At 40.9% G+C, this 26,644-nt stretch overlaps 2 protein-coding genes across 6 annotated transcripts in view; one reads left to right on the top strand and one right to left on the bottom strand.

The window, feature by feature from the left end:
- myripb (myosin VIIA and Rab interacting protein b) overlaps positions 1-26,644 on the top strand; it is a 121,594-nt gene that overhangs the window by 1,568 nt on the left and 93,382 nt on the right. The window contains exons 2-3 of one of the 5 annotated variants that reach the window (XM_069512060.1): positions 10,522-10,623; positions 24,315-24,532. In XM_069512060.1, coding sequence (XP_069368161.1) covers positions 24,423-24,532 — 110 coding nt within the window. In that variant the 5' untranslated portion in view covers positions 10,522-10,623; positions 24,315-24,422. Of the gene's footprint in view, positions 1-10,521; positions 10,624-17,017; positions 17,424-24,314; positions 24,533-26,644 lie in introns of those variants that run through there. The other 4 variants (XM_069512059.1, XM_069512061.1, XM_069512062.1 and 1 more) reach the window with 4 other exon arrangements.
- Positions 1,146-5,639, bottom strand: LOC138405225 (uncharacterized). The gene is made up of 6 exons (XM_069512064.1): positions 5,342-5,639; positions 3,643-3,690; positions 2,305-2,415; positions 2,032-2,145; positions 1,682-1,762; positions 1,146-1,586 (listed from the first exon to the last, which is right to left on the bottom strand). Exons 1-6 carry the CDS (start codon positions 5,462-5,464, stop codon positions 1,539-1,541), a joined length of 525 nt encoding a protein of 174 aa, XP_069368165.1. The 5' UTR covers positions 5,465-5,639; the 3' UTR covers positions 1,146-1,538.

The raw sequence follows: 26,644 nt of genomic DNA on the forward strand, positions 1-26,644 counted from the left end.
AGAGATGATGACAGGGGAGTAAGCTGAGGCTGTCTCCTTCTTGTTGTTTCTAAATTGGAGCAACAGGATCTTGGTCTTGATGTGTGTACCTCTTTCAGAGAAATCCGAATAGCATCCTGTTGGGGTTTGTCAACCGGATGACACAGACAGCTCATAACCTGCTAATCAAGGTTATCTGATGATTGGCGAGCAGCTCGGGACCTCACATTTCTTGATATCCCCTCCCAGAGCGAGCTGCTCAAGCATATTCAGCCTCAGTGATGGGGTTCTGGGAAAATGGCAAGTTTATAAATAACATTATCTTGATGTTTGGGTTTATAAAACCATAAAAATGACACGGTGCGCTCTACGTACCTACGTCATGAGCAGAGGGCTTTGATCGCTACATGAGCATGAGTCATTCCATTCACTTAGTTTTGCTTTCCTCTCATACACATGCTCATTTTCCTCGTCAGATTGGCTCATAGTTGTGATTGTCTGGTGGCTCCACTTTGGGTGGGCCTGAGCACAATTTTAGGTCGTCAGCACAGCAAAGTGCTGCTTTTTCTAACCAGGTAATTTGTTTAATCCGACATGTAGCAAATAAATAGGTAGAGACCCAGATGAGGAGCAGCCCTCAAAGATCTGATTCTGTGCCGATGTTAAGTGTCCTGCAGAAATACTCAAACCATACTGCTTTTCCATTTTTGGCCAAATGAATTAAAGTGACTTAAGATGTTAAAATAGACAAAGTTTGACTCCTGAAACAGATGCTCTGGGCTACATTTAGATTTTCTTTTTCTCTCTCACACACGCAGAGACTATTTGCCCCTGTCTGCTGTAATGTAAATGAATTAGTGGCCCTCTTGTAGAAACGTGGTTTATTCTGCTGCCATCTTCGCCAACCAGGCACTGTACATGTAGCACTTGCCATCTGTATTAGGGACTTAGTGGTGTTTCAAGCTCTTCATACTTCATTTTTATGAATTAGTCATGGGCAGTTTTGCAGACCCTTGTGTGGGAAATGTAACCTGTTATTCTGGGAAATGAGCGAGGGAAAGACTGAGCTGTTATACAATTTAATTTCTTAATGAAGCTCAGAGTGTAAAAACTGTTCTCCCGTTTTATAGAGACGACTCCAGAAGGAGCATAAAGAAGTGCATAAAGACTTTTACACCATGTGTTTTTACTAAACTTTTCTTTTTTGAAATCTGATACAACACAAGAAATATTTCTGCAAAAATATACCCCCCGATCTCTAAGGAATCTGTGATTAAATAGATTACAACAAAGTGCCAGACGCAAATATTGATATTGGATCTTTTTGTGATAACATGCAGGAATATATTAGAAACTTAAAATAGCATATAAAAAAGTCACCTGGCTGATGATTGTTAACTACAAAAATGATAATTCTGGACACACACATCTAAATAAACATCAAAGCTGTTAATCCAAATCTCAGATTTTCACACAAATCTTCAGCTAGTTTACGTGTTTTCTGCTAAAACCTGGACACAGTCTTTGTCAGGAGCATTTTATTTCCCAGCACTCGTCTTCTATATGCTTCTCTTGGCTCGGTCCTTCTCTTCGTTCTGTGGATCTCCCTGGAGAGAACACAACACACCAAGTAAATATAAATAATGCATCGATCATGTGGTAAATTTGCATATAGGAGAATAATCCTTTTATAATGACGCACCAGGACAGAGAAAGCCCCAGAACGATCCTGCTTCACCTTTTTAGGTGGCTCGGGCATCACCTGTCTCCTTGCTCTGATCACCTGGAAGTGAAAGAGTCATCCACAGCAGTGTGACAAAATCTTTACTTAACTGTGGATATCAACTTATTTCAGCATTTTGACACATTACATTTAAACTGTAAAACTAAAAATACTTTGCCTATTATTATCATTTTAAACCAACACATTATATTGGCGAGTACACCAAACGGATCCAATAAAACCATTTGAGATGACCTTTTAACTCTAACACATCCAGCATCTTTGCGCCAGCTGTTCCTTTAGCTCGAGGGTTGCCATGGAGACTTTACCTGTAAGGGGTTGGATTCCTTGTCATTGCTGAGGAGTGAGAAAGAGCCGACGCGGGATATACGCTTCTTTTTCTTATTTGAAACTTGAATCAAGTGTCGCCTGGACCTGTCAGCCTAAGAAACCATGAAATAGGGATTAATAGAAACTATGCACACATTTGAATCCACAAAATTGAATTTGGAAAACACACACACACCAAAAGAGGTGTGTGTGCCCATAGCATTGGGCTTTTGCTCTCTCTGACTCCTGTGTGACTAACACCAGTGGTTTACCTGGATGAGAGTGTTAGGGAAGCCTTTGGCAGAGACGGCCCCAGGCTGGCTGGAGTGACTCAGGTGGGTGGGACCCCTGCGTTCCAACTGCCTCTTACGTCTGAACAAAACCTGCAGGGATGACACAGTCACAACCACATCCACAACCACAGAGGGAAACAACAAGTCATCAGCACGTCTGCTCTGTGTGATGAACTGTGGGGTGGATGAACTGAGCAAACACGTCATTTATTGTTTCCTCTGTCCCGTCATTTCCCCTTGTTTTATTGGTAAACTCCGGCATTAAGGGGAGGAAACTGCAAAAATCTGTATAGCCGGCATAGCCCCACCACAACCTGCACTTCCCATTGATCCCCACATAAACTGAGCACTGCTATTGATCGGCTCGTTTTCCCTCATATATGGACTGTCACTTTGAGAAACAACATTGCCAATTAGGACTCTGCAGTACATTTATAACAATACAGGCCCTCGACTCCATCAGTGATATAATCCCCCCCCCCCCCCCACCGTTATAAAAGTGTGGAAATAAAACTCAGAAAAATCATTTTCCAGTATAACAACTTCCTCCTCATTTTCTTTTTCCATTCTGTTGAAAACAACATTAGCGGTAACACATTTGCCTCTGAATCATTTGTGATGTGATGTAAAGTACCTCCAGTGATTGTTGTAATTTTCAGTGTCGAGGGATTGAATATGTTAGAAGTGTAATATGAAAGTGTGGTGTTTGCTGCCGGGCCTCATACATTGCGAGTGTGTTCACTGGATTAACTTGTGTTTCTTCCAGCTTTTTCACAATCTCACCAGTGGTAACATAGTTATGTAATTATTTAGTTTTTAGTTTCTTAAAGTGTTTTTTAAACACTTTTTACCTTATTTATTGAAATTCGCTTCATGTCCGGATAGTCATCAATAAATAAAGTCATCCGAAAAAGTAAGAAAAGCCGCTCTTCAGGACTGTAATAAAGACGACCAATCATTTCGTGAATGATTACTGAAGGAAATGATTGACTGGCATACCTGTCTGTCCTTAACCGACCTCCCTACCAGCAGAGATGATAGCTAGAAGTTAGTGACCAAGTCGGCTTCCAGCAGTTGTCATGCAGTTTGCGTTTGTGTTTTTGGGGCAGTAACTTTGACGGGAGGGGTGGGATGTACCGGTTGCATGTTTTCAAAGTGTGGCCTGCTCTTGCTAGCTTTTCCAGGATTACCAACCCTAGCTTTAATAATCTATGTTGTTTAATTTCCCACACCAGTGTTTCCTTCTCGCAGAGGAGTTTAAGGATTCAGACTGGAGCCATAACCTTGTGATGGATTAAATTGAGTGGTGGCACATACCAGTCCTTCAGATGAGGGTAGTGCCCTCTGCTGCTTCTGATCACCATACTGAGAAGAGGAAGAGAAAGAGAAGAGGGTCAAAGAGTCAGTAATTTGTATATTTCTCCTTTTCAGTACAAACATGGATTTATGTAGCAGCATAATTAATGTATCACACTGGGTAATAAGAAAAGAAAAAATCAGACTCCCTCTTTCTATCAGTTTTATGGTGTGAAAACATTTGCCTGACAAACAAGACAACCCAGGTCATATTGACATGCTTAACAAAATGTCACACACAAAAACAGCCAATGACCCCAGTCACTAAGCACTGCATGTTTTTCGAGGGAGGGTTATAGAGGTGGGATCCCTTGGGTCTTGACAACCTCGTAAAAATCAAGATGTATGTTTTGTATGCGTGCAGGCGTGGTTGGGATATCCATCAAAACCAACCACAGTCCATTTGGTTTTCGTTTTGGTTGATGACAACCCCCATAAATTTCTAATTTAATGTGTTCCGTGCTGTTACAAACACAAGTGACCTCGGCGGGACAGGCAAACCCAAGAGAATCCAGACTCTTTGTAGATGCTGCCTGCTGGTATTAGTTAGTTATCACCACATTTGAAACTTATAATTGCGCGCGCTGTAATTAGATTACAAATAACTGCCACAGTAAAGCACTGCTAGGCATGTGGCACAAACTCCCTCAAATGGAACAGAATTCCCAACTCAAGCTCTTTTAGTTTGCGGGTGAAAATCCTTCTCTCTCCCACACTGCAGCTGTTGAATCCGTTGTCCGGCTGAGGGTGATTACTTTGGACAGAACATGAGGACTGTCCGCAGAGAGATGCTAACCACAAGTTTAAAGTATAACAGCTGGTAGCCACATGAAAAGCCAAAAAAAGGGGAGCTGAAGGATTTTGTTCCACGGAAGGGTATATTTTTGGTGCTGAAGCATTATGTCTGTAAAAACCATTACAATAAGACTTTGTTTCTGTATAAAATAAATTATACAGTATGTCTCCACAGGTCAGGGTTAGACCGGACACGTCTCCTGCCATCTTGGAACACACTTGACCACTATTATCGTCACAACAGAAGTCAGAATGAATTCCAGTGGCGTTACTGGCTTCCTCTGACCCAAGCTAGTGTATAAACACTGACCACACTATGTCTGAGCAAAAAACGGACCAAATCAATGTGTGCCCAGTCATTTAAACTTGAACTGAAAGAAACGTAGAAAGATGTTTTTGTTTCGTTTTTTACATTGAGGAGTCCCAAAGGATTTCTGTGATTGAATCTACATTTAACTCTTGGATAAAAATAATAAGCGATGTGTATGAGGAGATGTAGATTGTAGTTATGAACTATAACTAAACTATATTGTTCTTTCAGCTTAAAAAAAAAAATTTCAGCCGGCAATTTACTTAAAATCATACTAATGTCAAATGAGAGATGAAGCACATTTCATAGCTAGATAACGTTACAGAAGGTGCTCTTTAACATTCCAAAGATAAAATCTTGATAATTCAGATTCTTTTCACTCACATTTAATATAAGTGCTAGTTATAATGTAGTTTGGGTCAAGTAAACAGCATTTAAATAGACTCAGCCAGGCTGCACTTACCCCTGCAGTATCACGACAGATGATGACTGATACATAATGAACACTCTTGTCCTTCCCTAACTATCACATCCATTAGAGGTGTGGTCTCTTACCTGTTCGTCTGCGGTCTGTACGCTGACACACGACTCTCCATGAGTCGCCCCTGAGCAGTCGAGAGCGTGTGACAGCAGGCTCGCCTGCAGACAGAGCACACACAGCCAGATAGTAAACCCCATGATCCAGACGAGAGTGAGACTGTTCCCAGCCCCTGTCAGCTCCCTGCTTTATACTCTCGGCTCTGCTAATGGGGAACAGATGCAGGGGAACGGGGAGGCCATGCCAGCTTCACGCAGACAAACAGCCCACCGCAAGCCCTCAGCTCCGCGCCAGCCAGTGGCCTGCGGTCCTGCAGAAACATGTCAGACATCTTGAGCCCCCCCCCAGCCCACTGCCCCAACCCAAAGAGGAGTATTCAAGCCATTTTCCACTTATGCCTGCACTGTATCTCCTGCCAAACAGTGTGTGTGTGTGTGTGTGTTGTGTGTGCGTTTAAAACAGAGTAAAGAGAGAAGTGGAAACGTGTTGTCAAACCTCCGTATGTAACAAATGAAAAATTGATGGTTTGGTTCTCATAATGTCTTGAAGAAATGCAACATGATGTGGTGAATTTGTCTCCTGGCTCACTGTTGATGCATTTATTTCCTTGTGCTTTCAAAATGTTTATGTACAGTGATTATTTATACAGTTCTGCACCGATCCAAACACTTCAGTTACTTACAGTAATTACTCCTCAGTGGAATATATAGAGCAGCTATCAAGACTCTCAATTCATCTTTCAGACAGAAGACTACTGTTTACTGAACTCTGGATAAGGAGATAAAAACACAATTGTCAGATGTGAATAATATCACGAGAGCTTAGGGAAACAAGTCACGATCCTGTAGGGATTAGATGTTTGATTTTTCACTCACTTTCTCTTTAAAATATATCGTATGTTTTACATTATCTGGGACACATGTTGGGGGGAGGGGTTAGTGTACCTCTGTGGGGAGTTTATATGGCCTATAAAATGTGGCACGCCATAAAGAATGCATCTCCTGATACGGCAAGTTGTACATGAATAGGCACCCTGTCTCAAGGTGTATTACAGGATGGAAAGAATGTGTGGGAGTGAGAGGGAGGAGAATCCAGTCTAATATCTTCAAGCCTGCAGGCTCCTGGTCACAGAGGAATCGTCTACTACCAAGACTGGAAACATGCACCGCTGTAAAAAAATTTTGGAAATAAGTGGGTTTCATTTCCGGCCCACATACCAGTTTCCTATCCTCTGGCATATCAGTGAGAGATGGTGACGTCTAACTCCACAAACCTGAAAAGGGTTGTAAAGAAAATCAGTGCAAGTCTGTGTCTATTCCAACATGAGTCACATCTTGACTGGGGATAACGAAAGAAGCTTATTCATCTTCATTCTCATCTACTTAGACCTTTTTTTTTTTTCTGACTGTTGCTGCAAACATGTCCCCGGAGGTTCGGCAAGACCACTGGGTAGACAGCCGCAGCCCGATGGCAGCCACAGCACGATGATGTGAATTGATATGGGGCAGTTTAGTCAGGAGACAAGAGGAAGGAAGAGTGAAAAACGATCTTCAAACACTGAGTCCTGCTTCAATTGGCAGCCAGACCAAAATGGACTCAAGTGTACATGCGGACAAACATACCAGCCATTTCACCAGACAGACCAGGCCATTCATTTCGATGTCATTCCTACTGAGTCTGTGCTGTTTCGAAAAAAATCAACATGGCTTCTTGTAAGACGTGTTGAAATCACGTTGCCAAGGTTACAAGCTTACATTAACCTCACAACCCACAATGTGGTTGTGTAAAGAGACGGTAATCACAGCGGGCCAGAGTTATTTCATACTCAAATCCCTGTTATTCACTCCACACTTTCAAGTTTAAAGTAACTTTTAAAGGCATCTCACAGAGTTAACTGTACAAAATTGCCATGCAGAGCCCTCACCATGCAGTGCTCGCCCTCCCCTGCGTCCCTGTGGGAAGTGTCGTTCATCAGCCGCTCGGCTTTGAGCTCCTGTCAATGTGTCTAAGGGATGATGCTGTACAGCCAGTGGGACAAATCACCTTTTTTTCCCCCACTGAACACATCTGCTCTGACCAGAAACAAGAAGACAGATAATCTCGTCAATACTTGTGGGAATAGGTTTTTGTGTGAGTGAGGGTAAAACAGCATGAGAGAAAACAGGAAACGTGTTATAGGAGACAACATCTGGATCAGGAGACGTGACTCATAACGTAATGGATGTTTTGGATTATGCAAGTAAAACATCAGCTCTCTTAATGCTCTATTTGTTAAAGAGTTGGTTCACTCAAATTACAGAAAAAAATAAGATTCTTGACTTAACTCCAGTGGGATCGGGCCACGAGGATAGTTTTGGTTTAACTTGCCCAGCTTTTGAGAGATCCCTCTCTGAAAATAACCCAGATGCAGAGGAGGCAAATGGAATTGTGTTTAACAGGAGCATGTCTTTCCAAAAACAGTGTCCCTTACTATTTATAATCCCACAGACGTTGCTGTGAAACATTTTTAGGACATTTTCTCTGGCAGGAAGTTCTCCTTATGAAAGCTATTGATGTTTTGAACAAGATTGGACTAAAATATTAGTTTTGTTGAAATTGTTTAACTATTCAAAGAATGGTTCAGTGAAATGCAATTCTTTGATGGTTTGCAGCAAGACGTAGTGATCTTAGCGTAGAGATTAGAGGCCTTGAAAATAGCTATCTTAAAAATATGCCCACTGACACCTCTGAAGAAACATCGTTTCATTTTAATTAGTGAGTGAGTTGCTGTTCAGGGGAAATTTGTAACGGGGAATTTAAGTTAACCGTAATAACAACACAAAAATGTGCATTATTGTTGCTAGCAAGCAAAAAGTTAACGTAAATTAGCGTTAAAGATGCTTTTAGGTTTGAATTTGAAAATTTGGAGAATTCTGTAACAGAGGAACACAAAATAATCATAATGTGTGTTTTTATGTTGTTTATTTAAAGGTAAATAATAAATGAATAAATATAAATTTAAAAAAGAGTAGCCACTTTCTAGCGCTTAATACCTGTATTTGTACGTGTATGCGAACACTAAATAACAACTAATGTGAGTAGATTTGCTTCACCCTCAGAAGCCAAGATGCAACCAGATGAAATTAACCAGACCAGTCAATTATGCTCGTGATTCTTGTGCATCAAAATTTAATTTGAACCACTCAGACCTTCATTCGGCAAACCAAACTCAGTCACGCTTCAAATACCGTTTTTCAATCATGACTTTGTGTTATTGCATACAGAGTAGGGAACAGTGTTTGTCAGGTCTAAAGAGACTGAACCCCCCCTTGTCTGTTCAACTGAACAGACCTATGTCTGATTGCAAATCAATATTCTTCGACAATATTGTTGCTTTCCATGCGGCTGCTCTGGTAACAGCTTTGTGAAAGGTGCGAAGGGGAGAAAATCAGCGAGGCTTTCAGTCCCCTCATGTGGAAACAACGGAGGAAGCCGAGAACGAGGCTGAGGAAAAACAGCGTGGCTGTGCTGCAATTTGTGTTAGTCATTGAACAAAGAGGGATTATTGTCTGGCCTCCTTGGCTTCACTTTCTGTTTATGTGTCCTTGGCTGTTTGAACATTAGCATTCTCGCACAGAACAGTGCTCATTAGGCCTGAAGTGAAACTTAAATACATCACCACTTACTAGCACAACGTGCCTTTAATCTTACATCTGTACCCCTTCTGCCACCGCCTCATTCCTCCGCAGTATAAAACGGCACTCAGCAATGACGGCCCTCATTTTCCCATGCCAGACAGATGAAATTCTGCTTTATTCTACGTCAACACTTTACCATCAGTTTAGACATCAAAGCTCCCTGGAAGATAAAGCATCCAATCTGTAGATAATCAATTACATCATAAGTCAGTGTAGCAGGGGGCTCAGTGACATCGCGAATGAATCAACACACTGCTTATGAAATAGTGGGAAACGCTATATTACTCCATAAAGGCAAGAAAAAAGATTAAAACGAAAGGAAATTAGCACATCGCTGTAATGTTGTACTGCTGTCCTTGTTTACATTAAGGTTTGTCACATTTAAGCTATATTTTTGCTATGAAATTGATTTAATGAGGTTTTTAAATGGTAACATACACATGGTTGTTACGTATGGATGCTATATTTCATTTCGAGGATTTATAATGGTTGCCAGAAACATTTCACAAGTGTAAACAGCAGCTATTTGCTCAGTGCACCTTCCATTTTGAGCTAAATAAAGAAAAATAGCTTTTTTAAAACCATGGTACTCCTTCATAATTATTTCAATAGAACTCACTCATTGGCATAACTTCTTACACACTATGACATGCTACAGTATCATGTAACTTATATGAGGATGTATATATCATATGATGTGAAAATCTATTCTCAGTCATTAAATATAATTTACTGATTTATGTGAACCAGCACTTGCAGGTCATTTTAACAGATTCTTTTAAATGGGTTCCTGCCTGAAGAAGAGTGTCACGGACTGACTTGGCACCACTGCATTAAGTCTAATAGATATTTCTTGCAGGTGAAGCCATGAAAAGCCATAAGCTGAATAGATTTCACTTAGTTTGTCAGCTCAGCTAACTCAGAGCACAGAGGGATCAGCATTTCTTTGAGCTCTTACAGCATCAACTCTTTCGATTGCTCGCCCTGACAATGCCTTTTTCTGACTGCAGCCATGCACCGGTAAAATTTGTGCCAGAATTATTTCTTCAGTGCTGACATGTTTAAAAATGTAACGTAAAGAGAGAAAGTAAGTGAAAAATGAATGAATGCCTTCCATACTGTATCACTGCACAGGGAGTGGTTTAAAAGTTGATGAATTAGGAAAATGAGCCCATGAAGAGGTAAAGGTGGAAGAATATTCCTCCTTGATCTATAGTGTTAGAATCTGGAAATATGCATTACATATTAAATGTATATTATAATTTCCTATGTACAAGTTCACGTATTTTATAAGTATGAAGATATACCCATCATACTGCAAATACTTATATTATAAGTGATATTGTGGATTGTCTTGTGTAGGAAAGTGCAAACTAAATCTAATTTGTCCAGTCATCATCACAACACCCCCACCACCAGCCAGAATACTAAACACAATACCATGAAAGCGTGTCACAAGTATAGTGCAGGTCATGCCCTCTCACTAGCTCTCACTTGTATCCCATCCTCTCTCTGCTCAGGTTACCATGGCAGCAAGGAGTTGGATTCAAACAATGCCACAGAGGGCTGACGGCTTTGACGACAGAGGAGAGCCTGCCACATCTGTAGCTGGGAGAGAGAAGGTGAGGACAAGCTCAGTCTCACGCCGATGATGTTTCCTCGGTTTTCTCAGTCTGCAGCCACATAAGCATTACCCCACACGTGTCACAATCAGAGCACAGTAATCATACATGGATGGATTCATACATTGTTCCTTGTTGTCTTTGTCAACATGTGGAATGACTTGAAGCTGAAATTATATTGTTTGACAGCAGAGAGCCCACATCAGCCCTTCTTGTTTCCATAAATCTCATGGTCTTGATAACCAAGAACAAACCAACTGCCTCCCAAGTGTAGTTAAGCAATAGACCTTTAATATGCGAAAATCATTGCAAATGTTTTTTCTACCTACGTGTTTCCATGATGCTACAATAAATTATTGCACACATAATGATTTGTGCATATTTTACAACTCAGTGTCAACATGTAATGGTATTATAAAGACATGTTCACATATCCGCCCTGCTGTTTAGCAACAGAACAGATATGAAGTTAAATGTTCAGGGACAGCGAAACATTGGCACATCATTACATTATTATTTTATTTTGTCATGATTTATACACCCGCTTGATTTTACTGGACTAGCAGTAATTTGGAGTCCTGTTTGTGGTCCTCTAGTGTGGTTACACGATTATTTCTGTTTTTGGCCTCCACCACCACCTCCTGAGAATAGACATCTGACTATGTATTGACTGAATACTTCATTTAGTTTACCAGCTGTCTGGTAAACACTGGGTTTATCAGAGTAATGAGTATGCTCACAAAAACAAAACAGTAGAGTTGTGCGTCATTTAACCAAAACAGCTAGAAGTTATTCAAATCCTGTTAAGCCTGCTTAGTCAGGTGATAATTCGTCAATATATGAGTGACCCTTTTTCTGATAAATACTGATTGCATTTGATTGACATTACATGTTTGGGGGATAAAACTAATAATAAGATGTTTAATTCAATTTCTTTAGCCTTACTTGGTGCATTCATGGGCTTCATGGGTGCTTCTTTGCTGGTGGTATGAACAAAACAAGAGGTGATGCTGACATCTCAGAACTGAAATATATAAACAGAGCTGAGTGTGTTGCATCAAAAACACGTCTGATATAAACAGCTGTGGCTAAACTTGGCTGGAAAAAAGACTGCTGGCAAGCAAAGCGGGAAGTGGAGTGGCTGGCAAATTTACTCTCACTCTTCCACATTTCTGAAAGCAGGGGGGGTTAGCAGGCTCTGTGCACTGTGTGACTAATATGGTCTGCAAGGAGATTGACCAGACTGTCAATATGCTGCGGTTTCTAAACACTGCAAGGGAGAAGAATTAGTCAGAGGCTGCTTGAGGCTCAGAGGAACATCTTAAAGTATGTGTGTTAATCTAAAATGCTTTGGGTAATACACTAAAAAGACCCTCAGATGGGAACCAGCCAAAAAATATAGAACAACATTCATACTCTGTGGAGCTTTAAAGCTAAAGGCCAGTGTTCCCCACATGACTTAAAATGTCCACTCTCCAAACACTGTAATGTTCTTGTATTGCAATTTTCTTCATGTTCTAATGAAATTAGTCTCAATCAATATCTGCTCTGAGGGTATATTTGCAGCAAATCAGCAAACTGCCTCCTTCTATCTTTGCCTGCCTGCACCCCCGTACTTACAGCCACTGCTGCAGCTGTGAATAGTGTATCCAGGAGATAAAGGTTGTTTTTTTCTCAGATGCTGCTTTAACTAATTACCCGAGGACAATTAGCGCTTATTTATGAGCGGTAACAGGGGAAGTGGCTTCAGGACCCTCTCATCCACCCTGGGGATTTCTGAAAATCGAAAAAATGCCAAATCCATCTAGATATTTATGGAATGTAAAAAAATATTAAATGTGAAATGCGTTTCATTTTCCGTCTGTCTCTATAAACTTATAGATATTTATCTTTACTCGTCCCTAACTGCACAATGCATGGAGTGACTCACTGTGTTTGTTTGGTTTTTGTGATTCTTTGTTTCCAACACTGCAATGGCCACTTATGGGCAATTAGTCATGCTGAGTAGGCAGAGGCTTCACCTCCACCTCATCAATGACAAACTAGACAATGTATGTTTATATGGAACAAGCTGAGCCAAAGCAGACGGGAACAAGGCAACATTCGCAGAGGGAGACTCACATGTTGCTCATCTCAGCTTTAGGAAATAGACAGCAAGGGGCTTATCACACATTATTGTGGGATTAAAAGCAGGAACTTAAATCCAAAATCAATACTCTGACCCAAAGGTCTGTGGTGTCTGAGGCCTTTAAATACTTTGATGCATAAATAAATTACGACAAATGATTATATTCAAATGAATAAAGAGCATACAATGATTTCAGCTAGTTCAACAGTCTGACTCACTCGGTTGGAAATGTATTTTTCACTTGAACATTTTCTCAACATACAGTGCATGTACTTGAATCAGGCTCAGGCAGCCTTGAAAAGCTGCCCCCTCTTGAAATCAGAGTAAAGTCAACAGGAGAAGGATATTACCACAGTTACCGCTGTGGTCAGAGAGGCGGGCTCATGTATGTAGGTCAATAAAGATCATGGATCGCTGAGGAGAGTGACTGAGTGTTTCTCTTAGGTTAAGTGCACCTGCTGCCTTCTGGATAACAGACGATATGTCACTTTGTCTCTAAGCATGAATAGACACTGAAACATTTTTTTCCCCTAATGGTAGGATAAAAAAAACTATGCTGTTCAATCCTGACAATCAATCGAAAGAACTCACCTGTTCTGTAAGTTCATCATTTTGCCAAACATCTCACATATCACTCACACAAACCCCATCTTCTGATTCTGCTGTTCCAGATCTGACACTACTTTATTAGTAATATTAGTATTAATACTCTACCGGTCCTTAGATATATCGGTTAAACATCTATTCCTGGTCTCTTTCTTCTCTCTCCTCTTTTCCACCCATTTCTCCTCTTTCCCCCATTTTTCTCTTCTCACCCCAACCGGTCGAGACAGATGGCCGCCCCACAGGGAGCCTGGTTCTGCTTCAGGTTTCTTCCTGTTAAAGGCAGTTTTTTTTAATTATCTCCACAGTCATCAAAGTGTTTGCTCATTATGCATTGGAGCTGTTGGGTTTGATAATATTTTTGTGATATGATTTGTAAGGTCTCAACATTACTACAGTGTCTTGAGATAATGTATGTTGTGATCAAATAAAATAAAATTGAGGAAAGCTACTGGAGGAAATACCATTGGGAAACCTTGACAGTTTAAACATGCTGCTGCTTTTCTATATATATATTTTATTTTTCTCACAGGCTGTGTTTATAAATTGAGAATCATGACTCTAGTTGAAATGCATATTAACGTTTGTGTAGTGCCTCTTAATTCACCACATTTTGGACACAAATTCATCCTTGTTATTTTATAGCGCAAGCCACAATGCCCCAAACTGTGTCAACACTCTAAAGTGTAAATTTGTTATATTTGGCGCATATGTTTGCATCAAAAAATCACTTCAAATTGGGGTAAAACTAAATCATACATACTGTATGTGTTATGAAAACAAGAACAACAAAATGGCAGGTTATATTTTGGAGGCCCCCTGGTGGCTGAGGTGTGCTATTTCTTTGTCCAGTGAGTACACACTTGACAGATGCCTTGTCTGCCTGTAAGAAGTTATAGTAATTGTTCCCTTTCCATAAACATCACAGGTACAAATTTCATTTATCCATGAATAAGCTGGCGCTGGCTGCTAACGTTCAGTTATGATTCATTGACCATTTGTATGTTTTTTTGAAGGCTGACATTTGGTTGAAGGACAGGATCATATAGTGTGCAGTGAAGCCCGCTGAGAGAAGGAGCCTGAAATGCCAACATGGAGGCTGAGGAGCAGTAATCTTTCTCCAAACACACAAGTACTGAATGTCACAGCAGATACAATATCCACACACTTACACACACACATGTGAAGCACAAGCCCCAACGTAACTCCAGCATGTGACGTGGATACAAGGACCAGAAATCTTTTGCTCTCCTTAGTCACTTTAAATATTCCAATTTAGCAATCATAACTCCCCCGGCAAGCTTTGAGGATTTGATTTGAGGATTTTTATTCACCTCAGTGCAGCAGATGCAGGGTCACACTGCAAGTGACTCAGCAGCAGAGTGTAAAGCATAAACAGAATTACTGGAGCATGGAGCCTATAATGAGCTTTACTTCAACATATATGTGACCAGCAGTTGTTTTAAGGTTGTAGAAATGTGCTTGTGACCAGAGGATTGCTGATGTGAAACTCTGGAATAACCCTGAGCAACTGACCCAGTTGTGCTGTGACTGAACCAGGACAACAGATTTCTCTCTTTTGCATTTTCTGTCATGCGGCTTCTCTTTCGTCCCCTCATACCCACTCTGGATTATTTTAGTTTAACTGATTAGAATCTGTGTCAAAACTATCACCTTTGAGTTTCCTGCATTCCCTTGTTGTAGTTTTATTTTAAAAAATGCAAATTTCCTCAACCAAAGCATGCAGACAGAGCAAGTACAACTGCAATTTAACAAGCCAGACTCGTGTTATTAAAACCTCGGAGCAGTGAGCGCTGAACCACAATAAGTACACTCATTATAAAGTGCACCACTGAACATCTAATATGCAGTCACATTAGCTCGAGTTAAAGATTTAACTAATCCTTTTTTTGTAATAATTTTCCCGACTATGTATTTATACACTCGGCTCATTCTAGCTCCTACTGCATGTGTTTGTATATATGGCCTATAGACATTGAGTTCTCCCTGTGGTTCCTCTGGGTCCTCTGGCTTCCTCCCACAGTCCAGAGACATGCAGATTGATGTGAGGTGAAGTGGAGACTCTAATTGAGAGTACGTTTGAATGTGAGAGTGAGTGCAACCCTTAAAAAGAACAGGCGGCATAAATAATGTACACTTTTATCGGAAATATTGTCCCTCATATCTCCATAAAAGATGGAGTTTAGAAAAGTAACAAGCCTGGACAGGAATCCTGATCATACCATACAGCTTTTAACAGTTAATGTTTATGAAAACAGTGTGTACCAGTGTGTATGAGCCTCTGTTTGAGGTTTATGACCCAAGGTATGTGTACTTCAGGCCTGAGATGATGAAAGACGAGACAGACGGAGAAGATAACACACCGGACAGAGAGGGAACCACAGCCATATTTGACGCATATTGATATTTGAATGAATTATTTTATCTTTAATAATAATAGACATGTTCTCTGGGCTTATCTGCAAAACACATTCAGTGTTGGCAAAACTGTGATACAAATCAAATACCTAAGATTACAGAGACTTGCAACTGCAGCAGCACTCTGACCCATTCTGTACAAACTGCATGTAGATAAAGGGTGTGACTTGAGTCCACAATGACGCACTGAGGTATTTGTGTCAGTAGAACTGGGGTCTCATGAGCACCACGTCTTTGAACAGCTTTCCTGGCAGTATCTCTCGTTAAATACAGCCTTAATTAGACTTAAGATAAAGAAAGCATTGGTGCAGCTTGATTTGTAATCTCTACAAAGTGGCCTCTAATTGCAGAGTTAGGCGATCTCTTCATCTTACTAAAAATGTACCTTGCTGAACAAGTACAAAGTCCCAGAAAGCGTTTTTGCGATGCACCAGTGTCAGCAGGTTTTTCCTGTGAATGCTGTGCAGTAATAAAGAGAACAAAGGGGCCAAGTTTTCCTCCTCGGCTCAGCACACTGATCTGCATCTTCTCTGATGCTCCGCCAAACCACAGCTCTGGAAGACTTAGGGTATCCGAATGTGTGGGTCATAATTTCACACACTTATAGATATCAACTCCCTAAATGTGCCTGATTCTTTTCATCAAGATAAATAAATTATTCCTTGTGGAAAACATTAAAATCCATCCTATGCCACAATGTTCGAAAAGTGAAAATCCTGCATCTGCACCAAATTCAATGGCTTCTCTCCTGACCTATTTCTCATCCTTCCATCAAGTTTCATGGGAATCCCTTCAGTTGTTTTTGTGTTATCTTTCTTACAATCAATCACATAACATAAACAGAGACGGTGTGTCAGGCATAGACTCTCTGGTGTTTTCGTGGTGAAACAGAAAACGTTGCAGTGAAATGTGTAGTTATAGAGCCAGATTGCTTTTTGGGTTTGAAATTAAAAGTCAAACAATTGGATGAAGCTGGATCCAGCAGACAAAGACCTGGGAGCCTGAGATATATAGACACTTGATGATTTATTGGGATGTGCGAATTTTTTCTCTGAGGTTAAGTGCAGTGTGACTGGCTTTGTGAATGGAGCAGCCAGCCAACACAGTCCCTCCTCCTCTTCCTCCTCCTGCTCCTCCTCCCGCTCCTCCTCCTCCTCCTCCTCCTCCAGTGCCAAACTGAGGCGCAGGATGTCCAGTGCAGGTGCCAGCAGCAGAGATACAAATAAAATGGGATTAGATATCAGATTAGCCTTGCAAGGAAATTGACTCTACTATCTCTGATTGCCCCTCATACATCTCCATCCACTGTGTCACTATACTTTGCATACAGGAAGAATCAAGGTGCCAGTGCCTCACCTCGCTCGCCGTGCGCCCTCCTCCTCCTCCTGTAATACAAACCTCGTGATCACCCATTCATTGCTGCTTGCGTCTGCTGCTGCTGCTGCTTTGGAGGGGAGAGAGAGGGAGGAAAAAAAATAACACGCAGGCAGGTGTCGCGGAAGTTTACACTTGCAGAGGCGCATCCCTCCGCGTCTCTCTGTTCTGTTTGTTTGTTTATCATTGTTGCCACAATCTGGGATAACGTGGCAGAGGCTGTACCCGGCGGTCATCCGGCTCCCACTCACCCCGTGTAAGTGAATCTCCACTGTCAGTGTGTGTAGGTGAATGTATCGGGAATGAATGGAGGTGGAAGCATCAGCTGCAGGTGTCTGCGTGGTTTTTCAGGCTCGGTGCGTGTTGCCACATTTCTGGGATCATTCACCTCCTTCCTCCTCTTCTTCGCTGGCGTTTGCCGCAAGCTCCACCGTGATATTAAGTCACCGCAGCATTTCACGCAGATGTTATCAGTCACTGGAAGCGTGGCAGCCGGTGACTGGGTTGTTGTTTTACATGCAGGAGGATGCGGCGTGTTTTGCAGGGACGTGGGGTGGAGACAGGTGGTTTTTGAAACTCTTCGTGTCTCTGCACGTTTGGATTGGAGCAGATTGATCCCTTCAGAAACTAAAGTCATGTTTTGTCTCACGCCATGGTTGCAGAAAACCGTTTAAAGCAAAGGAATGCAAGATGAGCATCTTACATGGCAGCCTCTTGGTTTGCAGAGCACTTTATTTCACTTGTTATGCTTTGTCACCTGTTGACACTCATATTTTTGCAGGGGAGACTCCAGCCACCCATTCACCCCCATTCTGCCTGAACCCCTCTGCTATTCTGAGTAACAATTCATTCAAGGAAAACACAGATCACTGTGCTGCCAGATTTGGACCCCCCCCCCCCCCCCCCCATTCTCAGCACTGGTGTTACAGTGTAGTCCTCAACACTTTGCCACATGCACTGTGACTCAGAGGCAGACTCAATTAGCATCTGTTTTGATTTTTTTTTTTTTTTTACACTCCAGGCCCAAAAAGAAATGTGTGTTTGCATGTGCTGCACAGAGTGCGTGAATATGCATGCACATATCTTCACAGATCAGCTGCAGCAAGTCTCACCTCACCCAGATCTGCTTGTCTTGCTCTGCCTAGAGTGGTAATTGGGCCGGGGGTGATGGATGTGACACAGCAGGTACTGTAGATGTCAAACAGTGACAGATGATCAAGGGGCTTTTCCTTGCACGAGTCGTCAATCAGGATTTTAATGCTCGGCCTGTTTTGATACTTGGGTACAGTAGAGTGAGACACTTTGGTTTGGGTTAAATATGATCTCTGACACACTAAGCATTGTTTGGCTTATCTTTGTATTCTTATATTTAGTGTTGGCAAAAAGCTGCTGGGATGAAGCTTGTTTGCTCAACCTGTTTCCAGCCTTTTTAGGTCATATTTAATTAAGATAGATACTTTATTGATCCTAAGGGAGATTCAGGCATTTATATGACAGAAAGAGGAGATTCAAATGAAATTAGTAAAGGCAAGAAAGAAATAAGATAAGCATAAGTAGAAATGGGAACACAAACATTTTATTAAAAGAGTGTTTTGAGATAAATCTTAAATATATATAAAAGCAAATAGTACAGTTGTGTCAGGGTCTGGTGGATATTGTCCACATTCAAATGCTTTGTGTTGTGTCTAAACTGTATACATCTTTGTATTTTAGCACCCCTGCAGGTAAAAAATAAACTGTTCAGACATTTCAGGTCCCCCTTATTTTTGAGAAGAGGCCATGATACATTTTAGCACTGCTTGGAAAACTAATTATAAGTAGTATCAGAATTATAATGGGCCTTTTTACAGCAGACATTTTGACAAACACAGGTGTAAACTGTCAGTGTCTACAGGGTAGTCACGTATAACAGATGGTACCAAAACACAGATGTGTAGTTGCTAATTTGAGTCAGTTACAAAAAATATATATTTAAATGAAAATGCATGCTGTGATATCAATGCAACTAGTTTTACTGGTACCAACGTGTTTTCTTAAAAATGATACCAGGTATCATTATGTTAAGACTGCTCTTCCCTTATATTGATGTTACTACTGAATATGAATTAGGTTTTCTATTTATCAGTATCTTGAACTGATTCTAATCCTGACAGGCTTGTTCACTTGTGTTTCTTACTTTACAGCTTGTCTGCTAGTCGAGCATTTGAGTGCACCACATGTGCCCTGAACTACATTTATAGTCCACATTCACGTTGCTCCTCATTGCTCTCTGACGACTCACCTTCATGTCATCGCGACAAATAGTGGTCATATCCTGGGTCAAAAAACAACCAGAGCACTTATGTTTCCACTGTCACGTGGGTTGTTGGAAGAAAAATGACCATCGAGTCTAAAAGAGGCTGTCACACACGAAAACAAGGTTTGGTTTATTTTAAAGCACTCACCATGAGCTATTACCACATATTTTTCCAAGCAAAACGTCCCGCTCATAAATATGTAATGCAGAATACCACAAATAGCTCTGTATGCGATGTCGGTTCACTGTATTCACCTGCGGTTCAAAATATTCATTTCAGCGTGGTCGTTCTCAATCTCCTTCCCTCTGGCTGTGACAAAATGCTGATCCGATGGACAGTGTCTAAACCAAGCAGTTCATTTAGCGCTTGGCTGCACCTGCCCTTTAAGTGCTCCAACAGGGCCTTGTCCTCAGGTTGCCCATCCTCTGAGGTGATGGACAGCAGCACATCCAAGTGGTTTGCAGCCTGATGTAGGAAGTGGCACTTTTATGCGTGTGCAATGTACTTGGGGTGATTTAGTGTTTGTTTGAACATATTTTCATGGTTGATAAATGCACATTCTGTAGTCCTTTGGTGGGAAGTTAGGTTTCTGTTTATTCTCCTGGGAGATGCATCAGTGTGACCTATTTTCTCTGGAGCCATTCTCTATTTCTCACCACTGAGAGTGTTGGTCTGAATACGTTGCTCTGTGTTTTTCGTTGTAGTGCAAGTCAAAATGCAGTAATGACCAAAGTTTTTGCATTTTGTTGATTTGAACTCAGAATGTTATAATGTCAGAACTAAACCACTTGTTCAAAGTTTATAGCTGACAAAATAATGACCTGCAAAACGTGAATTTAACATTTCATATCTGGCTGATAGTCATTATAAACAAACAACTAAACTCAAAAGTCCTTGAGGTAATACAAATCATTCAGATAATTTAAATTCCCATATTTCACTGCATGCTGCTCATAATCTGAAATATCAGTTCAACTGATTATTCCTCTTCCTTGCCTTTCCTGGCACATCCATTACCCACAATGCATAGCCACATTCTTCCCATTAACCTTATTATACGTTTGTTTTCATGTGCAAATATTGGATAAATTGAGAATTTAAAAAATTTATAAAAAGGTAACCACTGAACACGTTATCAAGTTATCAAGTCAAGTTATCTTCTGTTAAATATGCTGTATTTTTACTTATTCTTATTTAGCTTATTTCTATATCTTGTAACATAATGCACATAGTATTTATTTATCTTTTTTTTTTATCCCATGTGTTGTGTTACTATTTATTGTCTAGGTCTGTATAAATTTCCATTTTTGGCTCGATCTACTATAACGAAATCCTATTTCCCCCGGGGGAAAATTCAGATTCCAATAATGAAGGTTTTGCAAAATAGATTTTGTCCAATATTGTTGTTTGTCTGGAATTAGAGTTGAGTGCGTTGAGAATCACTCACAAGCAGACCTAGTGTACTGATCAGAGACTGTGTGATCACCAGGAATGTGATAATCTGCAGTGTATTTTGTCATTTGCAAAAGAAGGCTTCTGAAGCTAGATTATGGCTGTTTGGTAATTGTGCAGTCTCATAGTTGGTTCAGTAAAAAAATAACAGCTTTAAACTCTGGAAGGCAAATTTGCAGGGCTCACTTTAACACCACTTCACCAACATTTTTCAGTTAAGCTCACAACCTGCATCCACTGGGACGACTGAGCAGACTGCTGAAGCATCGAACCACTGAGGCGGCCTCCAATCAGTGACTGGTGAAGAGGATTTTTCTGTTCTCTGCCGTGCAACCACTGATAGCTTGTCTCCGCTGTTGTTGAGAGGTTGTTCATGATGTTGCTGCTTCATAGAGGAAGTGTGGATTTGTGGCATAACGCAACAATGTTTAGATGTGTACATGTCTGCGTGTATTGTCTTAGCAAGCTGCCACAAGGGAAAATTGATTTTTCTGTGTGTTCCGTATCTGTTTCTGCCCCTGAGCGTGTGCGTCACTAGAGCTTCAGAGGCAGACACTCTCGCAGACATAAATGACGCTTCATGCCTGTCCTTGACACCACTCACTATAAAAAGAAGGCCTGAATAATTGGCTTCCCTTGTGGCTATACAATAATGGCCACACAGTAATGGTGCATTTATCTCCTCTATATGTTCGTAAAGGGACCAAAGACAAATACTGCATGTTAGATAAGCCAGTTATGGTTGTTGATGTTCTCGGATGTCATTCACCTAAGAGTGCCATTTGAGACTAAAATAATTCTAATTCCCTTAAACAGAAAGGTTTATTTTAGATGAAACAATTGATGCCACTGATTGATTCCACTGGACATAGCTGGTTGGCTTAGCTTAGCATTAAGACCGCCAAGCAAATCAGTGTTACTGACTGAGCTAAATCTTGGCACAGAACCCCTCAAAGAAAACTGCAATGTTGGGTTTCCACTTGTTGTATGTTCGCTAAATCAGCTGATGTGGCTGATAAGGAGTAAGGGAGTATGGTAATATTATGTGCACATGTTTATCCCTGGTTAAAATGATCCCCATTATATCTAGACAAATCAATCGTCTGTGATATTGTTAGAATCGGTCAAATGCGCTAAAAGTAGTTTTGAGAGCACAAATTCAACATGCGTGCTGGGACATGTATGTCCACATGTAGCTGGGAATGTATTCAAACATTTTGTGTGTGTGAAAACTGATTCTTTCAGACTGGGATGTCTTTTCAGAAGCGAGGGCAAGGTCTCTTATCACACCGGCTGCATGAGGAGCGTTTGTGAATGGAATGTCTGTATGAACACTGTGTGATAGCAGATGTCAGAGCTTTTTATACCTTTTTTTTACCTTGTAGGTGAGAATGTGACAAAAGCTCTTTCTCACACTGCGTGTTTGCATTTGCCCTTGTGAGTTACATATTCCCACTGATTCAAATGACTTTGCAAGCATCTGATGGAGATGTTTATAAAGAGGGAATCAAAGGATAACTTGAAAAATAATATTCCCCTTGCTTCCTGGAGGCTTTTCTTCAAAATGACAACCACTCTTCAATTTTAGACAAAGAAACTAAAGTTTGTTTTACTGTGTTGTTGCTCAAGGAAACCAAGCAATGGTGGATAATGCTCTTTTAGAAATAGTACGATGAATCTCACAATGACAAGTAAGCAATAATTCCTCTTAAATTTCAAGAGGTAGTAAATGACATGTTGGTGCACATGAGCCAAAGAAAAGTTCAATTTTTGTTTTGTGTGTTTGAAATATAAACAGTGACTGAATTCAGCAGCAGTCTATCCTGATCCAGGCTCTTAGCTGAAATGGGGGAATGAGTGATAAGCTGAGCGTGAGGAGAGGTGCTCTGTCGATGAAGCTATTGGCCCAATAATAGAACGCACATAATTGTCTGGCCTTCTGAGTCATCATTGCTCACTCCACTGCCAGTGCTCTCCCATCTTGTTTAGACTCCGCAGTTAATGGACCTTCTCCTTCTGTCCATCTCCCCATCTGTCTCCGCTTTCTCCCTTCCTCTTGTCATCCCTCTTTTATTTTCATGGGCCGTGCTTCGAACTTGCCTCTCCATCATCCGTTCTTTTACCTCCTCCTCAGACTGAATTTGTGTATGCCAGTCGCAACTCACAAATAACAGGTGTCAGGTCTGTTTTTAGGTTAGCTCAATCACAAACTTAATCAGATGTGCATCCTTAAAATATAAACCCATTTATCTTTAATATGCTGTACAGTTGCACATGTGGAAGATGCACTCATTAATGTTGGGTTAGGTGCAACTTTATAGCCAATCATGCTCATCCTGACGTGTTAGCAGGAATCGTGAAACCTGCTAACATGTAACAGTCGTGCATGTTGTATAATAATCCCAAAGAGAGCATAGGAACAAATGTGTTTGTACGAATTTAAATAATCTGAAGAATAACATACACTCTTGAATTTCTGATACTGCTGTTGTGTGTTGCGTTAAAATGTGTTGCTAGTTGCTAACATTAGTGATTATGACCAAGTCTATCACCAACATCATTTCTGTTTTGTGCTAAAGTCAAATATTTATATGAATGATTTGATTTTTTTATTTGCAAAATGCATGACAAATAAAGAAACCATCAGGAAAGTGAATGAACCAAAAGATGTTTCACTGTGTTTTTATTAGTGAACAGTAGTGTGGTAATAAAGAAATGAGCTTTTTTATATTTGAAAATATGGCCTCTCAGAAAGTTTACAAACATATCATTATAACCTTCGTTAGGATTAATTTCATGGTTGTATAAGATTTTAGTTTTTGCCAGTTATACTTAATGAAACGACAGTTGAGTGTGTGTGAAAATTACATTCACAAGACCATGATTACTGTATATAGTTCAAAAAATACTCATGAGACAACATACAAATATCAGAACATGTTGAATACTGCCTTTTAGCCCAAATGTTTCTTCCCTCGAGGGCGAGTTCAAGTATCAAACTGACCGTGACCTGAAACAGTAAATAGAAAAATCTTTCCAGCCATTAGGCTTTGGTTTGGAAACCAACTCTCAGCTGCTCAACGAGGGAAATTCATGCAGCAGACAATAAACTGCATGGCGCCACAAAACCTTTTATTCACAATTTATGAAAGCAAACATTGCAGCATTATTTGCATGGTGAGCTCATGCATTTTCAGTGGCGCTTTACGTTCCAGTGGGCTTGCTGTTGTGAAAATGTGCCTGCACAATAAAAGCCAAGTAGCATTGATGTTGTAATTCCATAGCTTACAGAGTTTGATGATAAATTAATGAATGCCTGTTGACGTTTCACTCCAAAAGAGTGAATTGATTCCACAAATTCACACACTGTAAATTTTTATCTGTGCTTCTTTCTTTAGGGTCGTCCCAGCCTCGGCCCCCAGAGCGGCAGCGCCTGTGCCTCTCCTCCTCCTCCTCTTGTCTAGGAACAGCAGCAGCAGCAGCTCACTGTGGCGAGGCTAAGAGCCATGGGCCGGAAACTGGACCTGTCGGGCCTGACGGACGACGAGGCGGAGCACGTCCTGAAAGTGGTCCAACGGGACATGAAGCTACGAAAGAAGGAGGAGGAGAGGCTGAGGTGAGATGGGATTACCCTGCCAGTGCTTGTTTTCTGGCATTTTTACATATTTGACCTGCACAATGATTTGGGAGGAGATGATACAGAGATGTTAACATTCAGCTCTGAGCAGAAATGAGCAGGCATGGTGGTGTACAGGTGGCTCAGCTGACAGAGGCAACTACCATGTGTTGCCAGTGTCTCTCGACGTATCGTATAAACCTAACAAATCTAATAATGCAAAAAAAGAAAAGAAAACAGACATACAGGTGAAAGGACACTGTGAAAGGAATTGATTAAACTATGTTATTAAACAGGCTTTTAACACTAACTAGCTCACTACCTCAAATAGTAACTTAGCATTATTTGCTGTTTAAATGAAAAAATAATAATAATTTGGAGACTCTTTTCCTGTTGCCTGCAGCTTTTAATCGTTTAGCATCATATACATGTGTGTTGCCATCCTGTGTGCATGCTCAGGATTCTGTTTTTTAAAACTGTAAGCCTTAAAAAGTCAGCTGGACATGGACACCTGGGATTTGCTGTCAGAAGTAGCCTATGCCAGCTAGCCACAGTTGACTAGCAGCCAAGAAAAATACACAGGGATGGTGGCTAGAGGCTTTTATTTACTTGTGTTTTGTATATAGGGCTAAAAAGTTTCAGGTATTACTGTGGATTTTAGTGCTAAATTTATTACATTTCATATGACCTGAGTGAAAATGGAAAACTTGTCTGAGAATGTTCAGGCAGAAAATGACCTAAAGGCTATTTTGCACACCGTACTTCATGGTAAATGTAATTGTGGCTTACTGCATTATCTGTAGGGGAGAAATGATGGCTTGACTTGCAGGCAATTTATTTTACACTTTTTTAATTAACAGATTTCAGCCCAAACTATTTTTTGGTCACTCTTGCAGCAAATCCAGCAATAATTATCGAGACATCTCTTCATTTGCATTCAAGGTTTCATTGAGCCAAAACCCTCCAGCATATATAAATAGATTATTTATACTGCTTTGATTGACATTTTTAATCTGCCATTTGTTTCTCAGCTTGTACTTGACTTCTGTTGTTGTGACATCTGGTTGAAATATGGAAGCATCACTTTTTGAGCTGCAGTGATTTCATGGTGTATCACTGCAGAGTCTGAGGCCGTGAGGTGGAAGATTCTTGTCTGCGGGTTTCAGCTTGTGGACTGTCAGGTCTTTGTGGGTCAGGTGGGCCTGGGGCCTCTGAGGCTCTGCTGCGGTGTCACAGCTTCTTACTTACCATGCGACGAGTGCCCACCCTGCTCCTCTTCCTCACCTCCTGTCCTTCGCTCGCTCCGTCGCACCCTCCCCACCCAGCGTGACAGCCCGGAGTCAGAGGGGATTCAGTTCGGTTGTGACAGGCCTCTGTGGGGGTTTGGCCATCAAATGTCTGGTGGTCGGGGTCAGTTTGTGTGTTATGTGTTGTCTCAGCAGGACTAGGGGAGAAGGTTTCAGTCTTAAATCTCTTGTGTAATGACAGAACAAAATTCAAACTATGTTTTTTGTTGCTGTGTGGTTGTACCCTATAATTTTGCAAACAGAGGTATGCTCCGGCCCCAGTGTCACTTATTTTGTTGCAGAGTTTGATATCTTTATTCAGATTTGAACAGTGATCCTCAGTGGTTTTCTGTTCTTGAGTGGATGCCATGAGTCATTAGGCCTCTTAACTTCGACTGAACAACTTAGCTGTACTCTGAGGAGCATAACAAAGTTGCGTCACAAACCAGAAAGCAGGCAGCTATTGGCCTGTGATGCTGAAAACTCAACTTATTTTCCCCCAAATCAGTTTCAAAGCAAATACACTGTATTCCCAAATTGCTGAGCTGTGAAACATTTCTCCCGCCAAGCTGTCACGAGTGATAAAAAATACATGTGTGCCTCTCAGGCTGTCGATGCTGATGATGTTGATCTATTCACAGGCAAATATTTATTAGACAACATTTCTTCATCAAAGCGATGCTGTTTATGTGCAGCCTTATTAAGCCATTATGACTTGTTAGATGCTTTAAAAGCAAAGTTTCCAGAGCAGATGAATACAAAGTGACAGTCGAATTAGCTTGTTTCTGCTGTTGACGCTGCTGATGTACAATTACACATCTGACAT

This window comes from Paralichthys olivaceus, chromosome 17 (genome assembly GCF_024713975.1).
Source record: "Paralichthys olivaceus isolate ysfri-2021 chromosome 17, ASM2471397v2, whole genome shotgun sequence".
Classification (NCBI taxonomy): domain Eukaryota; kingdom Metazoa; phylum Chordata; class Actinopteri; order Pleuronectiformes; family Paralichthyidae; genus Paralichthys; species Paralichthys olivaceus.

Coding starts and splice junctions, on each gene's coding strand:
- LOC138405225 (XM_069512064.1), bottom strand. CDS start 5,464: ATGGGGTTTACTATCTGGCTGTGTGTGCTCTGTCTGCAGGCGAGCCTG. Junction 2,416..3,642: donor TACCCTCATCTGAAGGACTG/GTATGTGCCACC, acceptor TCATCCCTGCAG/GTTTTGTTCAGACGTAAGAG. Junction 2,146..2,304: donor TCCCTAACACTCTCATCCAG/GTAAACCACTGG, acceptor ATGGTTTCTTAG/GCTGACAGGTCCAGGCGACA.